The sequence below is a fragment of the Heliangelus exortis genome, chromosome 1, assembly GCF_036169615.1.
Source record: "Heliangelus exortis chromosome 1, bHelExo1.hap1, whole genome shotgun sequence".
Classification (NCBI taxonomy): Eukaryota; Metazoa; Chordata; class Aves; order Apodiformes; family Trochilidae; genus Heliangelus; species Heliangelus exortis.
The window spans coordinates 136,133,220-136,150,383 of NC_092422.1; the positions used below are offsets into that span (position 1 = coordinate 136,133,220).

The 17,164-nt window shown below is 41.8% G+C and overlaps 1 protein-coding gene across 1 annotated transcript in view; it reads right to left on the reverse strand.

Moving 5' to 3' along the window:
- TMTC1 (transmembrane O-mannosyltransferase targeting cadherins 1) overlaps positions 1-17,164 on the reverse strand; it is a 144,518-nt gene that overhangs the window by 43,882 nt on the left and 83,472 nt on the right. The window contains exon 10 of the mRNA XM_071769015.1: positions 2,779-2,943. Coding sequence (XP_071625116.1) covers positions 2,779-2,943 — 165 coding nt within the window. The remainder of the gene's footprint in view (positions 1-2,778; positions 2,944-17,164) is intronic.

Sequence of the window (17,164 nt, forward strand, 5' to 3'; positions counted from 1 at the left end):
CTTTGATGGACTCAACAGGTATTTGGTACTGAAACTGTGGCAAGCTTTTATGAAAATCCAAATATAGCCCAGTCAGTCAGAATAGCAAACATCAATGCTGTGCACTTAAATGTTCAAAGAGGCTTTTGATAAAATCCCTCACTAAAGACTTCCAATTTCTTAAAGGCATCAAGGAGTTAGAGGGAAGGTCCTCTCCTGAATCAATACTTAGTTAAAGAGAACATACAAAGAGCTGGAGTATGTGAACAGTTTTTACAACTGGAGAAGACTGCAAGCAGGATTCCTAAAAGCCACAGAGTGGCATTTGAGCTGCCTCAAGTGTTCACAAAGGATCTTGAAAAGGGAACAAACAAGGGGGTGACACAATTACTGATTACACCAATGTGAATCACACTGCAGGAATTAAAGCTAACTACGATTTGCTGCAGAGGTATCTCACAGTATTGAAAGCTGGGCAAGAACATGGCAGATGAAATGCAATTCTAGTACAGGCACAAGTATGAGAGACTCTGTGCACATGCACTAAATCTGCATAAATCTGCACACAGATTGATGCCTATAAATCAGATGCTTCCACTCACAGCAGGGATCTTGGAGTTCATGTGAACAGTGCTGTGAAAACATCACCCAGTGCTAAGGAAAGGTCACAAAAAGTAAGGGGGAAATCAGGAATTAGTAGGAGACAAGAAGAAAAGCCAGCCAGAAGTCCTAAGTTACTGTACTGCACCTATCTGTTGAAAGGTGATGCTTGTCTCTTTCTCTGATTCTTCTCTTTCTCAAAAGGACAGATCTGAGTTTCAAAGCATCTTGCAAAGACTGACAAGCAGGATCAGAAATGCAGAACAGCTTCCATGTGAGGCGAGTTCAAAAGGGCATAGGAGCAGAGGCATGGAAGGCAGAGGACAATTAATAAGCTGATGGTTACTCACTACTGATTCAGCAAACCAGAACTAGAGGCAAGATGATCAGACAGAAGGCTCACAGCACACAGAAGGGAAATCTTAGAGTGCACACTGTGTAATTTAACAACAGAGCCCAGTGCACAGGATGCTATAGAAGCCAAAACTAAAAATAGATTCGGAAAAGCAGTCAGAGACATTAAGGGAAGAAAAGTCCATCAGTGACTGTTAAAAGCAAAAAGAAAAACAAGTAACTCCTGACTCAGGAAGTCTTTAAACTGCAGATTACTGCAAGCTGGGAAAGGATGGAAAGAAGCATTGCTGTTGCTGGCCCTGTTCTTACATTTCTGTTCTAAGCATCGGCTGCTGATAGTTCTCAGGGAGAGGACGCAATACGAGGTAACCCAGCTGGAACACACCTATATTCTTGCCTTCCCCTCGAAGTCCGAGGGCAGATACCTCTCTTAGAATTGCTCCAAAAAGACCTGAGCTGAAGAGTGAGCCTGCTCAACCCAAGCCACCAAGCCCTGCATGCTACCCTGGGCAACACCAGTTCCTCATCCTGAGGCAAGGTGTGTTAGCTCCAGCCCAATGCTGCATTGCAGCAGTGGCACAGGTTCTGAAATTGAGCTGGCTTATATCAGCCACCCTGCTTTGAACAGAGGTAGGATGCTCCATTTTAATTTAGCTATGAAGATATATCCTTCTCTTCTGTGACAGACACCCCATATCATCCCAAGAGTGCTCCTTGGCAGGAGGAGATGTCCTCCTGTCATCCGGTCCAGTGCAACTTCAGGTGCAGCTACAGGTGGTTGCATGCAACGTGATACGAGATCATGCCTGCAACTCTGCACATGGAATTGCCATCTTTCCCCTCCCCATCCCCACTTTAAACAGCAGAGTTGTCCAACTTGGAAAGACGTCCAGCTTTCCCCTGAGCAGCCACTGTTAGCCAGAAGGGTTTGGACTGGAGGTGAGCTCCCCAGGGATCTGTGCATGAGCCCGCATTGGTCTGTCACCATGGCTGCTATTGTTTGAGCAGTAAACAGTCTCAGGGATATGGACATTGAATCACGTTGGAGTAAAGAAACTCCTATTCCAGATTTTTTTAAAAAAAGAATCCCATTAACAGAGCTCCAATAACTTCAATAGTGTTTCCTGAAGACCAAAGTCTACACATAAAAAATAATTTCATACCCTTCAGTGCTGCGTAAATTAAACTTTGCTCTGGCCAATAAGTTAGAAAATAAAGCTAAGTAACCCATGTGCAGATCACCTGCGCTTCTGCAATTACTTCACAATTAGACAACTGTTGAAAGCAGCTGGAGGCAAAGGCAATACATTTGCTAGCAAAACACAAAATGAAACAGTCTGTTTCTGTGCAAAAAATTATATAAATGAGGTAGTAAAGAGAGCTGTTTGGCAAAGAGTAATCAAATAAAATGAAATATGGTACATTAAGTTTGGCGCTTTGTGGCATTTCATTTTTGTCATTAAGAACATTGCTAAAGAAAATTCAATATATTCAACAGCGTTACTATGGTGTTATGGAGGGTTGCAATGAACTTTTGCTGTGTCTTTAAAAAGGAAAGTGTTACATTATTGGTAAATCTACAGAACTGAAGTTATTTAAAAACAGCACGTCTTAAAAATGCGATTGCCAGAACCGAAGTTTGTGCATAAGTATATAAAGTGTTGACACCAGTTTTTGTGCAGTTGCCAAAAAAATTAGAAATTAGGTGTTATTTCATAATAATCAAAATGCTAATCACAGCAATGTATCAATAGCAGGACTCCTGCTAAAGAAAACTATTCCATGTAACAAACTTATTTTAAACAACACAAAAAAGTGCAAGTATTCTCCTGTGGTCACTCATACCTGAACAGGGATTCTCGTGACAGCCAGATTTCATTCTGTTTCACGGTCTTCCAAGAGAAGAGCAGCAGCAGTAAAGCAAAGAGGGTCAGAACAGTAATTCTCCACTTATTTAACAATGTAGACAGCTTTTTTAGACCATGGACAAAAAGGATGCAGTATCCCATACTGGAAAAAAAAAAAAAAAAAAGGAAAAGGTATTGCAAGTTATATTCCAGCACTCTGGTTTATATGCAACACCACTCAGTACCGCATTTATTAAGCAATTACAGGGTTTTTCGGACTAATTCTGTTTTCTAGGCTAACAAACTCCAATTCAACAGCAGTTCTCCTCAAGTCACTACACAATTTCCAAATTAATCTAAATGATAGACCCAGATGCCAGAAGTACAGTAGCGTACAAAATACCACCCAGCCTAATGGTAGCTTATGCCAGCCCGGGGAAGGCAGCTGCTTTTCTGAACAGCGAGCTAAGAAAGCATCATCTAATAACAGCAATACTGAGCACTACTGGAGCAGTGTGGAAGTGAAAAGCATTTTAACACAGGGAGGTCTATAAACAATGCCAGTTCTGGCTGCCACTAATTGTAGTTTACAAATTGCAGCACTGAGGTGGGAGAGTGAGTGCCGCGGCCAACACTGCAGCAGGTGGCAGAGGCCATATCAGAAGGCAGGAGGTCCTGCTATCTCTTCCTCATCTACATCAGGGCCAGCCCACCCCTTCCAGTGCCCAGTCCAGACCAGCCCAGATGCACTAGCAGAGCATCCTTGCTGCCCTTACGTGGAACCACAGTCTCCTCCAGTGCCCGGCCTTCGTGTCTCTCTGCGTGTAACTACCGAGGTGTTTCCCATGAAGGGAACCACATTTAGAACTGAAGTCTCATTCCTGCATAACTTTAAATCAATTCAGTAACTATTTACCTTAATTCAAGTGGTGCACTAGTTCTACCAGGGGTGCTTCTCTGAGCTTGAAAAGGGAGTGCTTTCAGTTGCTGTTACTTAGTAAGCCGATAATTCTTCCTGGCATTTTAGAAAAGGAATTTCAATTTCTTTTGCTCGAGGAATTTCATTAGCTTATCTATAACTCCTCAACACAGTTACTTAGCACCTAATTTAGTTTTAGACTTAAAAGCTATCTTAGTCCAGGCAGCTTCTCAAAAGGAAGCAGAAGGATCTAGAATAACATTTGGGGACCACCAGTCCACAGGGACAAAAGAGCAGCCCACCCCAGGCACCATCACACCTTGAGCCCCAGCTGAATCCCAAACTGGAACCTGAGGAGGCTGGAGGCAGGTTGCTTGCCCAGTCTCCATCTGAATATCTGCAGACTATCCAGGTCTGTATCAAGATGTCCACACAACTTCCTGGTGAGACTTTGAGGTAAGAAAAGCTAAAAACTCCATCTCCTCTGACAGGCAAGCAAGAACATGACATGGAGGACATCAATGTGGAAACTAGAAATCATCCCATTTTCAAGGAGCTGTGAGAATGTTTCACAGCACAGTTTCTCTGCTCTCTTAGAGGGCTGGGCACATTACTATTGTCCCTTTCCATTCTTAGGAAGCAGGCAATAATTCTTGCTTTTACCGAAGAAAACAATGTAAATTCTGATAAGCACCAGGCAGTAGTGATGTCTTTAGCACAGTACAGGTGCTGTATGGGACACTGGCAGATGTATAGACACAGGGAGCAAATCTAGAGACAAAATCAGATTTGGCAATCGTTCAAAACTTCATTGTTCTTGTAGAGCTCTCCTGTACTTCAAAAGTGAGCATATTTTTTTTAAGCTAACTATGCTTGCATTTTGCTGCAACACGTTTCTTATGAGGCTTGTACTGCTGGATTTTTTCCCCCATTCTTTTTGCACACATGCTTATTGCACCTCCATTAACTGCAAACAGACATTTAGAACTACAAATCAAGATATTAGTGCCAAATAATCCAGTCTTTATAGCTATTGGACCCTACTGAAACAAAAAAATTTACTACTTTAAAACCTTTGAAAAACTAATCTTGATAATAAGCCCTTTCTTCCCAATAACAAATGCCTAAAAAACCTGCAGATGGTTTCCACTCTGTTATTTTGCCTTTCAGCAATTTCATCCTTCCCTTGGAATTAATTATCTGATATAAGCATTATTTAATCACTTTAGCACAAGGCCATTTTCAAAGGAATTTCCCTATACCTTCACATTTTCAAGAACAGGCTGTTTCTAACAGAATCACGTATGCGTCCAGAAAAGAAAAAAATGCAAACATCAATGTCTTGGTATTTATGTCAATCCCTGCCCCAGCTGTTGGGAGTTTCTACCTTAGCAGCAGCAGCAGCAGCAATCTGCCTGCCTGTCCAGGGCACAAGCAGCATTACATTACAGCTTACACAGCCACTGGAAAGAGAGGTGCTGCTTCTGGAGGTTATTCTCAAATCTCTGTAGGGCATTGCCCACAACAGCTACAGAAAGATGCTGGGTGCTAAGAGAGGAGTCAGGATTCATCTTGGAATGCAGCTCCCATCCCAGCTGTACTAGCAATGACACAGAGCACGTACATAGCACTGCCCAGGCTCCACATGGTACTTGCCATTCAGGGCTCCCAAAACATGTTTGTAAAGGGAGGTGTGCTGCAATTTTGCCTCAGCAGGAACCTGAAACATGGCAATTGAGTGATTTGCTCTGCTGACAGGGGACTGGCAAACCAGGCAATGAAGCTGGAGTCCAGGGCTGTACCCACAGCACAGCGGAGTACACAGTGGAAAATAAAGTATCTTGCTGAAAAGCCCACAGGGCTCCCTGAGTGATAAACAGGTAAGTAACCCAAAGGCAGCTCTACATCCTTGCTCAGCAAGGCAGCGAGGCTACAGGATTCAGCAGTAAGTATAAATACTGAGGGGAACAGGTTCCCAAATGGCTGCTGGAAGGGGATCACCTACCTAATGTACCAGAATCCCAAATCACAAAGGGTAAAGCAGTGATGTTAAAGAGGGCAGGGCTGAAGCGTGATTCACATTTTAATAAGACAAAGGTAATTGTGACAATATTAGGACTGAGTTGTAGCTGTTCCACAGTTATAGGCTAACTAGCCTATAGTCAATGTACTTTATAGTGCAGGTGAACCCAAAAGAAAAGAAGGGAAAGGATCAGAAAGCATTAAGTAGGTGAATTATTTTCTTTTCAGAACCTGGTAAATTTGTCTTAAAACTTCATCCGATTTCCTGCCACAGATCATCAAGGAATGGGTAGGGAGGACATGCCTGCATTATCTTGTCAGGGACCTTTTGGTGCAGATGTCAGGTGGAGCTACATTTCTTTGCATGGCTTTTTTAATGGTCATTTCAACCCCATCCCCTGGATGAGGGCAGATGTTACATTCCAGGTTGCAGGTCTTTCTCATGCCAAGGACTCCCAGAAGCATAGCAAGGACTCATGTCCTTTGGTGCCAGGAAAGCATGTGCAACTTCATGCCATGAATTGTTTTCAGGACAATGCCCTGCAACATCTCCAAATTTATTAGCTTTAGTAATTTTTGCGTATTTCCCCACATTTCTGCCTTAAGGGCAAATAATTATGGTGAAATCAGGGCAAATACAGAACCCTCGTCCAGATTCTGTGGTCTGCACTAAAGAAAACAAAAAAGTGTCTGCATCAATGTATTAAGCATCTGTCAAAAAATCAGTTATGTTCCTAGTCCTAAAAATGCAGAATCCCTCATACCTCACAACACACTTGTTGTACATGTACCTGATGTACATAAATCAGCTGTCACCGAGACCATGAAGTTTAGCACCAGTAAAGCATGAAGCTTGCTAAGATAAAATTGCTGCAGCTGCAACATGCACAGAAGTTGCTGCACCTGGAATGTCTCCCCACAGTGCTTCACCCATGAGATGCAAGTTCACCCCATTTCCTCTCTTCCCAACCTCATGAGGCTTCAGACAAATGATGAATTTTAGAGAGTCAGCAGCAGCCTGGGAAGTGTTGCTGTGGTGGTAAGAGCCCAGGTAGGTGAGGCTGCATTAATCTAATTAAAGTAACTTGTCTGGTGACTTTATGACACATCCTTTGTGGTTAACTCTGCCAAAACCCTGCCATCATCTACAAACACAGAGAACATTTAAAATACTTATATGAGCTTTTCTTTTCAGAGTGTTGGGGGATTGAAATCCATATAAAACATTAGCGCTGACTCACCAGGAAATCAAATTTTAATCACACACATTTATAGGGGAAAAAAAGTCTCAAAAGAACCTTTCATCAAAGATCTATTTGCCACTTAAAAAACTTACTCTTAAGTACTATATTCCAGACATCTCCATGGCTATTTGCATATGTATTAAGGATGTAGGCTGTGGGTTTGGGGTTTGTTTGGGTTTCTTTGTTAACTCTATTATTTCCTAGGGAGAAGAAGGGTACCATTGCTTTGAAGAGCTTTTCTCTTGGCATTGTTATCCCCTTTCATGCAAGCACTTATCTGAAATACTTTGTATAGAAAACAAAACAATGGGAAGCAAGCAAAATCCCCAACCCACTATTATTTTTAAGACCATTTTCCACTAGCTTACTGTAAAACTGCCTTTTTGGAGTTTTTTTGTGGGTGTTTTTGTTTTTAAGCCTGCTACAGCAATTGTTCTCTTTTGTGAAAAGCCTATGGGAGTTCAGACCCCAGGTCAGATGAGAAGCAGGACCTGAGGAACAGCCTGACACATTAACATGATAATAGTTTTTCCCTGGGCTCACAATAAGGACACTTATTATGGAAGAACCTGTGGCTTCAGAAATTCAATGATGCTGATGAAGGTCCCTCAGCAAATGGACCAACAGGTCAACAGCTTCATGATTCCTGTGTTTCAGATTCCTGCAGTACTAAAGTGGTACCTCAGGCATATCCTGAATGGCACCAGGGCTGCACCCAGTAGGCAAACCCTCTGTGCCACTGCCATGTATTTCTGGCAGATCACACACAGGAACTCTTGTAATGACAGATTCCATGGTTTGTTAATATTATTTTACCTGCAAGGAAGTGAAATCAGGGAAGGCACAAGCAGATAGATGGGAATGAGGTGGCACATTAGATCCCATTTCCCATGGCACTATGTGTATTGCCGAATTAAAACGAGAGCCAAAACAATAGATTCTTCATATATATGCAAACACTTTTTGAGTAATTAGGTCATAAATCCAACCTTTTCTTTTGCCACTAAGGCTCCTTTCCCAAGGTGAGGATGTTACCGATGATGATCACACACAATTTCTCCCTCCCTCTATGGATCAGGTTTCTCACTTTTTAGTGAAAGTCAGGAATTCTAACTCACCCAGGGAGAGCTGTAACCTCAGGAACAAAGAAAAAAACGGTGAGGGAAACTATGCAGAAAAGATGCCTTCTTCACACTTTTGAATGGTTACTTTGGGGATGTCAAATCTCTGAACTAGCTGTGGCTGGATTTTAAAAACTGATTTAATCTCAACTGCATGCATGTAAACTTGGGAGTAAATCCACTGATTTCATCAAAGCAGTTACCCCAGATTTCAAAGCTCAGACTAGATAAGAATCCAGATGCATGCATACATACATATCAGTAAAGAAAAGAGTTGCCTATAAGCAGTCTGTCAAAGCACGGAAGAAATACTTCTCTGTTCAGAGGCTTGCTAATGCTGCAAAAGGGATTATCTCAAAACTATACTGAGACCAGAAAATGCACTTGGCTTTGACATTTCACCCCGGAGGCTCTTTCTAGGCTGCAAACCTCCTTCTTGATTTCCAGCACTTATTCAAGATGACTCCCCTTCCCTCCATAAAAACCAACCCTCACTTTCAAGCTGCTCTGCAGCAAGTTTAACCCTTGCGTGCATGACTTAAACTAAGTGTAAACTCTGCTGCTGCTGCCCTCCAGAGAGTGGGAAGAGCAGACTTGAGAAAGACAGTGTCGACTGCCAAGTCCAAACAAACATTTGATTCTCTGGGGTTTTGTAGTTCCCCACAAAGCCTCCTAGCTCCAGACTCAGACGTATGTTACCTGGCACAACCCACTTTTCATGCTCCCAGTCCAAGCCCCCTCCAGCTCTGCAGCCCGAGCTGAGGAAACACACTGGGGGGAAGAGCCAAAGTCAGCTGAAATGCAGCTTGCAGGCAGGGCTCTTGCTGTAGGGGAAAGCAGAAAAGCAGTTCAGCCCTGTTAGACTCATCGGCTCTGCTCACACTTCTCTTAGGGGGAGTAATTGATTGCAAAAAGGGCACTTGGCAGGCGGTGCTCCTGCCTCACTCCACAGCAGTCAGATGTGGAAGGGAGGACCAGGAAAAATGAGCGTGGCCAGAGTGGCTCTTTCTGCCCCAAAAAGCACTCGCGGGCACAAGAGCTCCGGTGATGAGCAGGGCTGGAAGTGTAGCAAAGATGCCGTTTTATGAAAAATGTTGAGTTTTCCATGGCTGGAGCTGTTTTGGGCCAGAATGAAATCTGGACTTCAGAAAAATATTTACATCTGGAAAAATAGTGTGTTCTAATGTATGTGTTACTTTGCATTCAGGTCATCCAAAAACTCAGAAGTACATGGCTCTGCCAGCAACCTGGCTCACCCAGATTAAAGCTGCTGTGCCACGTTAGCTGAGAGCTGGGGGTGCAGTAAGTGAGTACACTTTGTGGAATCCAAGTTTGGGATCCACAAAGTTCTCAAGCCATCACAGCCCAAGTACAGATAAACACACTCTGCTGGTCTAAACGTGTTCCCAAAATTTTGAGTTTACTTTGTACTGCCATGCTTGCTGCTGGATCAGCATTGGATCAGTTACAGGCTGGATAATTTGAGAGGGGTGTAAGCACGGGTCTAAATCAGGTCTAGGTCAAACTGCCACCACTGATTTTTCCAGCAGGGTCTAGATCCAGCACTAACAATCCTGGAAAAGTTCTGGTCTAGGGGATATGTACCCTGATGACCCAACAGATGAGCAACCCCAACAGAGAGGCAATTCTGGGCCACATCTATTCAGTAGTGCATTTCTGTGACCACATCCTTTTGACCATAAAACTCCACCTTGTGTTGGAGAATTAATTTCCAACCTTTTTATCTTAAGTTTCACTGTAGTTAGCACACCTTAGTGAGAAGTTTGGGGTTGTCTAAAATGGCATATTTCTCTATTTAAATTGCCTATCTCCCAGTAATGATGACATGGAATTGATATATTTTTTTTCTTGTTTACTAGAGGTTTTAAAACATTTCAAGACCATTACCAAACTATAATATTTAGTGTATAAAATAAATCCCAATGGAAAAAAACCAAGCCTCCCAGCTCAGAAACAGCAGAGTGACAACCAAGTAGAGTTGACAGTGTCCTCACCATACTCCTGAGCGATGAGTAAAGTGTCAAATTTTCATCAGAATTAAGAAGCCTTTTACTGGAATAAGGTGTGCAAATTGTAATACAAAGACACAGAGAACCATAAACACTGTCAGAAGATACCTCATTTGGAAAGGTACTTCATGAGTTAGTGTTAGACTTTGTCCTTGTCCCTGAATTAAAAGCCATGAAGGCCTACATTAAAGACACTTGGCCATGATCAGCTAAGTCATCAAAATGATTTACCTACAGTAGCAACATGGTCTTCTGGGCAGAACGTAATGTAATTAGAGAAAATGCAGGAACTCTTATTTCCCTTATTAGAGAAAATATGGACTAGAAATTACTTATTTTGCTAACCTTTGAATGGCAATTTAACATTTGGACACATTTCTCTTCACTTTCTTCCAATAAGTCACATGGTAAAAAAATTCACTTCATTAGAGTATTTCAGTCCAAGATTTCACTTCCACCAGATTTACCATATTTACAGGTAATAGAGAAACTTTTCAGGCTCTTGATTAGTATATAAATTGTAGAAAGAAAACATCTTCTAAATGAAAAATCCGATGTAATTCCATGGGGGTTACACTGAAATTTCCCCAAATCTTACGTACTTTAGAGAGAAGGCTGTGCATGCTTAAAATACTGTAATAACTTCTGGGTTTCTTAGTAGGGATATAATTTCCTATTCGGTTCCATCACAAGTCTCCAAAAGCTCCATTTAAGAAAATATTTTCTATTAAATTTCACAAGGCATCTTCTTCAGGGTACCATTTTTCCATGTAAATAAAAAGTCCTCTTTTAATTAGCATGACCAAGTAGATTATTTCCACAAGGTGACATAAACTTTATTTATTACTATTTTTAAAAAGCAATTTCCTCATGCAGTCGTATTATCTTCAAGAGCACAATAAATGCATTTTAAGGTTTTTCTTGAACCTTCATCATAAAGGAACTAAAAATGTTTCCAGTATACCCCTTAATGTTCATAGTCCACACAAATTTAGCTTTTTCCTGAATGGCCTGTGCATGGCCAAAATGCAACGTTTCTCAAAAACATGTTTTAAATTTGGTTAAAATAACGCAAGGCTGCAGTCTAGACTGAACACGCCATGAGCTAATCTTTTTCAGCTTTGCAGAATCATTTCAGTTTTTATTCCTGTCTTTACTGCCTTTTGCCAGAATATCTGGCACTAGCACCTCAGCACTTCTTGCCTGCATTAGCCGAGGATGGCTGCTTTGATTCCTCCTTAAGTGTTTAATAGGAGTGGGCAAGCCTTCAAAAGCTGGGAGCTTAAGTCTGGATATGCATCTGAAAAGGTAGCTGCTTGCAGCATTTAGCCTTTCTACAAGCAGTTAATTCTCATTAATTAATGAGAACTCCCTCTGACCCCCATCCAAAGAGCAGAGTGGAGTTATTATCCGTATTTAATAAATGGGGAAGCAGAACTGGAGCTGCCTGCCTTAGCCCGGGTCCCAACATCCTTGCATCCAGCCATGAGCCATTTTGCAGTTGGCTGCTCAAACCAGCACCCTGGAGCAGGGACAGGCAACCCTCAAATGAAAAAGGAACCAGACTGGGGCTGGGCTCTGGCCCACTGCCATCACATAATGCCCTCCGAGTTCCCTCCTGGTGCCCTCATGTCTGTGACTGAATCACAGGGAACATAATCCAGTCTGCTCCTTCAGAGCTTCAGCTGCTCCATGGCCTTCAGAAGAACAGTGGCAATACAGTAAGGCGTTGAAATAATGGGGTTTTAAGTAAATGGAACAAGTGTTACTTGGATTCTACATCCAAATCCCAAATGAGTTGTGGATTTAACTTGAAAGCAGGCAAAAATCTTAATTATCTTGCTGAACTGACACTGGGGAGCAGATAAACTGGCTCCATACAGTCACAGAATCACAGAATCATTTTAGTTGGAAAAGGCCTTTAAGATCATCAAGTCCAGCTGCTAACTCAGCACTACCAAGTCCAACACTAAACCATGTCCCTAATCACCACATCCACACCATCTGGGGATGGTGAATCCCCTGGGCAGCCTATTGCAGCACATGAGAACCCTTTCAATGAAGAAGTTTTTCCCAATATCCAACCTAAACCTCCCCTGGTACAATTTGAGGACATTTCCTCTCATCCTATCACTACTTACCTGGGAGAAGAGACCAACCCCCAGCTCGCTACAGCCTCCTATCATGGAGTTGTAGAGAGTGCTAAAGTCTCACCTCAGTCTCCCTTTCTCCAAGCTAAACAACCCCAGTTCCCTCAGATGCTCCTTGTAAGACTTATGGTCTAGACCCCTAACCAGCTTTGTTGCTCTTCTTTGGACATGCTTCAGCATCTCAATGTCCTTCTTTTAGTGAGGGTCCAAAACTGAACACAGTGTTCAAGGTGCAGCCTCAACAGTGTTGAGTTCAGGGGCACAATCACTTCCACACTATTTCTGATACGTGCCAGGATGCTTTTGGCCTTCCTGGCCATATGGGCACACTGCTGGCTCAAATCCATCCTGTTATAAATCAACACCCCAAGGTAATTTTTCTCTGTGCAGCTTTCCAAGCCCATAGTGTTGTCTGAGGTTGTTGTGACCCAAGTGCAGGACCCAGCACTTGGCTTTGTTGAGCCTCTTACAATGGGCCTCAGCCCATTGATTCAGCCTGTTCAGATCTCTCTGTAGAGCCTTCCACCCTCAGGTAGACCAACACTTCTGTCCAGTTTGGTGTCATCTGCAAACTTACTGAGAACGCACTCAATCCTGCCATGATATTAAACAGAACTGGCCCCAGACCAGGTGACTCCTCCTGGGATCTAATCCAATACTGAAGGAATTCTGTATAGATAAAAAGGAATGAATCTCATCTCCTGAATTCATCATTCATCCCCTGTTGAATGTGTAGCTTCAAATAATGTTAGAGAAAAGGGTAGCAAAGGAAACTGAAAATCTACCACCTCCCCATTACACAAGTGGTCTCTAAGAAAATTAAGGTGATGTGGAGAGCATAACATGCTCCCAGAAAAAAGAAAAGAGAAGGATCAATAATTCTCATCCTCAAGTGTCTGCCTTGTAATCAAAGAGGACTTTGCTCAGGTATATTCAAGTTCATAATAATTACAGGTGATTCTACTCCCTACCAGCTTCTTCCTTTACCTGCCCCCCATAATAATAAAAGTTAATAACATATGGAATTACACTCACTGGAATGAATGCGTTAGCACAAAGAATAAAAGACATGCTCTATGTAAAAGCAAAAATCCATATTGCCCCTTACTTTGGTACAGCCAGCCCAGGAAAAGCTTCAATGTGATGTGTTAAGTTCCAAAAAAATGTAAGTGCTTTTTTTTGAATGCTGGCTTGCAGATTTTGAGATAGATGCTGAAGCAAATGCCATCCTGTATACAGAAGTGATCTCATCTTCTAGTATTGACAATAAGGGCTGCAACTCTTGATATAGTGAGGAGCTGGTGAAGAAAATGACAGCAATCTATGATGGGAAAGGGTAGCTGTACACCCTGCAATCCACTCATTGCAATACTCACTACAAATGAGTTGCCATAAAAATGGTGCAGGTACCCCTGGATTGCCTATTGCTTTCAGCAAATTGGAAATAGGTCATGTAGCAATGTTTTGGCTGATCTGTTGGTTCATATGAGTTTATGAAAACAGCTTAACTTGTACAGCTACAATACATCAGCCACTGCTCTCAGGGTAGCAGTGAAAGATGAAGAAAATGTAGAAATTACTCTGGTAGGAAAGGTCTGGTCCTATGAGGTGAGAACAGCCACAGCTTTTGTGGTATGTCAGTAGGGTGGGCAGGTCCTAAATGGTCCAAGAGTTTGCATTTCCAGTTTCTGCATGGTGAATTGCAACACAGGGAAAGAGCCAGTGCTCCTGTTTAAGTACAGACAAATTGCTGATGGCTCAGAATAACAGGATGCACATAGTCATTCTAGATTTTCAAACCATTCGGCAGCATCAGCAGGTATGCAGTAAGCATAATTACATCTACATTTTTAAGAGTGAAAAATCTAAAATCATTTAAGTCTTTCACTGACCTAGCTATTTATTGTGATGCCTCTTTGGAAACCCTTGGCCTATGGAGTTGTATCCCACCCACCACTCGTATCTCAGACCCCTAGCCCTCCTGAAAAGAAGTCTCCCCTCTTAAGGATAAGAAAACAACAATAAAATTAAAATTTGAAAGATAACAAATCATTTTCCTATGAAATTTTTCAGGCTAAAGTAGTAATACAATTATTAACAATTCCTTATTTAAACAAATAAATGCTTGTAACCCTTAAATGAAAACTAAATACAAGAAATATTTTCTTCATATATTCCTGTTTTGCTAAAGCAAAAGAAATTCAACCATTTTGATTTAGCTTATATCCCTTTCCCCTGAGGCACAGCTGCAGACAGAGGAGGAATTGTTCCAAATACCCATCAATCCCCAGAGGGCAAGGCCCAGCCATATAATTAGACATCAAGCAAAGGGCTTATTCCTTGTTCCTTTGTATTTGCAACATCTTTTACATAAATCCTTGGGTCCCTACTTAACTTTTATTGAAAAGAAAATGCTTGATATTTTGCCCAGGTAACTACTGAGCAACACTGAATTAGGGCATCAGGCCATGACACACATATGCAACTGTCACATCCACAAATATTAACAAAAGCCTATTATTTTTTAAATAGAGATAGAAAAACACATTCCAGAATAAGCACATGAATATATATCACCAAGTTCTCTCCATCTGATTGAGGACTTTCGTCTAAATAATTCTGAATGGCAACCTCTGTGTTGCTGAGTTTTAGAGATGGAACAGCAATGATAGGAAAAGCACTTTTCAAGATGTAACAGAAGAAAACTGCTAAAGCCTGTTCTAAATTAAGAACATGAGCCCTTCCTAAAGCCATTGTTATTAAATTGTCACACTCCCAAGGGAAAAAAAAAAAACAACCAAACCCCAACAATAAAACCATATCACTTTTGTTCTGACATTGTCACGAACATTTGCAGAAGTCACCCTCACAACTCATGTCATTTTGTACCCAAAATGTAAGAGCTTGTATCTTGGTAACTCAGAGCCAAGAGCTCAGCTCACTCCAGATTCTTTGGCTGGAAACTGCCCACCTCTTCTGTAAACTGCCAGGGTTTGCCTTCCCTTTTCATGGCAACTGCCTGGCAGCCTGGGCTAAGGGCAAAACCCAAATATTGCAAAGCAGGGCATGAGTGATCTGAGCCAAATATGCGATCCAGGGGCTCTGACACAGACTTACTCCAGAGAAATCATTTAATCCTTCTGCCTCAGCTTTCCTGCTTGAAAAAGAGCAACAACTATCAATTACCTACTTTGTAGGTCATATATTTGCAAAGCCCTCAGGGGGATGAAAAGCATTATACAAACTATATGCACACATGTTAACGCTGATTAATTTTCTCTGTGCAAACACAGCCCTTTTTTCTTCTTCATTGCTCCTCCTCTCATTATATCAGGAGTCTCATCTGGAGGAGGATGAGGAACTGCTGACAGCTGAAGTATTTTCTGCAGTTGTTCTTTTGAGATTCAGAAATGCAACCACTCAACACAGCCCTGTGTTCAGCTGGCTGTTTCCTTAATAGCTTTGCACTTTCATGTGTTTTCTCATTTTCTGTTACAGGAATTTAAAGCAATCTGATTTCCAAGTTAATTTGAAATGATGCAAGATGCATTAGTTGAGGGTATCTTTTGCATAGTAACTCTGAGGGATGACTTTCACTTGTTATTTTTCCAGGTATACTCTCAGCAGAAAAAAGCAGGGCTAGTGATGTGAATAAAGTCAGTAGGATTTGACCCAAAAAGTAAATCAGTATATAGCAGATTACAGAAATATAGCCTGACTGCATAAGAAGCTTTTGATAAATGCAGCAGCTCCTCCACAGCCTGAGTTTTACATCAATGAGCATCCCTTTTTTTGACTGTGCTTATGCACATGACTGTCAGAATATGCATATGGATCTGCAAAAGATCACCTATAAGTATTTTTCTTAGGATTTTTGGAACCACATTGGGTCCAAATTAATACAATTTAAACACTCTGTGGAACAAAAGTTTTGTTTCAGTCATCACAAAGTAATCCAGAGTGAAACTGAGCACTTGTGCTTTGTCAACAGCTCCACAATGGCAGTTCCCATTAGAGACAGCAGATGCTGATGCTCTGCAGCCAAGGGCAGGAGTGGGCTTTCTGACATGCAGCATTCAAGAATGACCATTCATGCTCACAGCTGCAACAAACTGCACAGACACAACCCAGAGAGGTTGTGGAGTCTCCTGCTTGGAGATATTCAAAATCCATCTGGACCTGCTCCCAGGCCACCTAATCTCGGTGGCCCTGCTTGAGCAGGGAGTTTGGACCAGATAATCTCCAACAGTCTTTTACAACTTCAACTATCATTTGATTCTGTGAAACTGGCAATGGTGTGGTGCATCTTGGATAACTGGCCTCTGTCTGCAACTGCAGGCTCTGGTCTGGATACTGTGGAGATGTCAGAAGTAATACCTCAAAGTTGTTCTTGAGTAAATTCAATCGGAAGCACCCAGACTGCTGAAGTGATAAGAGGATGGAAGCTGAGGGGAATCCCAAGGCAGAGACTGAGGCACTGGAGGACTGGATGGATTTTCCTCATCCTCTTCAACAACTGCTTCAACAAATCTTCTGCCCTTAGATGTCTAAGCAGTCAATACCTTGCAGGTCACACCCATATTCCACAACTGAAGCCAGTAGTCTTTTAAGTCAGCAATACTGTTACCTTTGGTTTTCCTGACCACCTAATGGACTGGGAAACCTGAGCATTACCATAATAAAAATATGACAGTTTAACTTTTCAGATACTCTCCTTAAGTTAAAGTCATAGGACAATATAAACTGCTACTGATATAAAGAGAGTCCTGAAGGACAATCATCCAGAAACACCACCTCATCACTGTATTGAGCTGCTTCAAGCACAGCAAAACAATCTATGGTAAAAAAAAAAAAAAAAAAAAGGACTTTGTATGGCTTTGTTTCTGCCAAGCTATCTG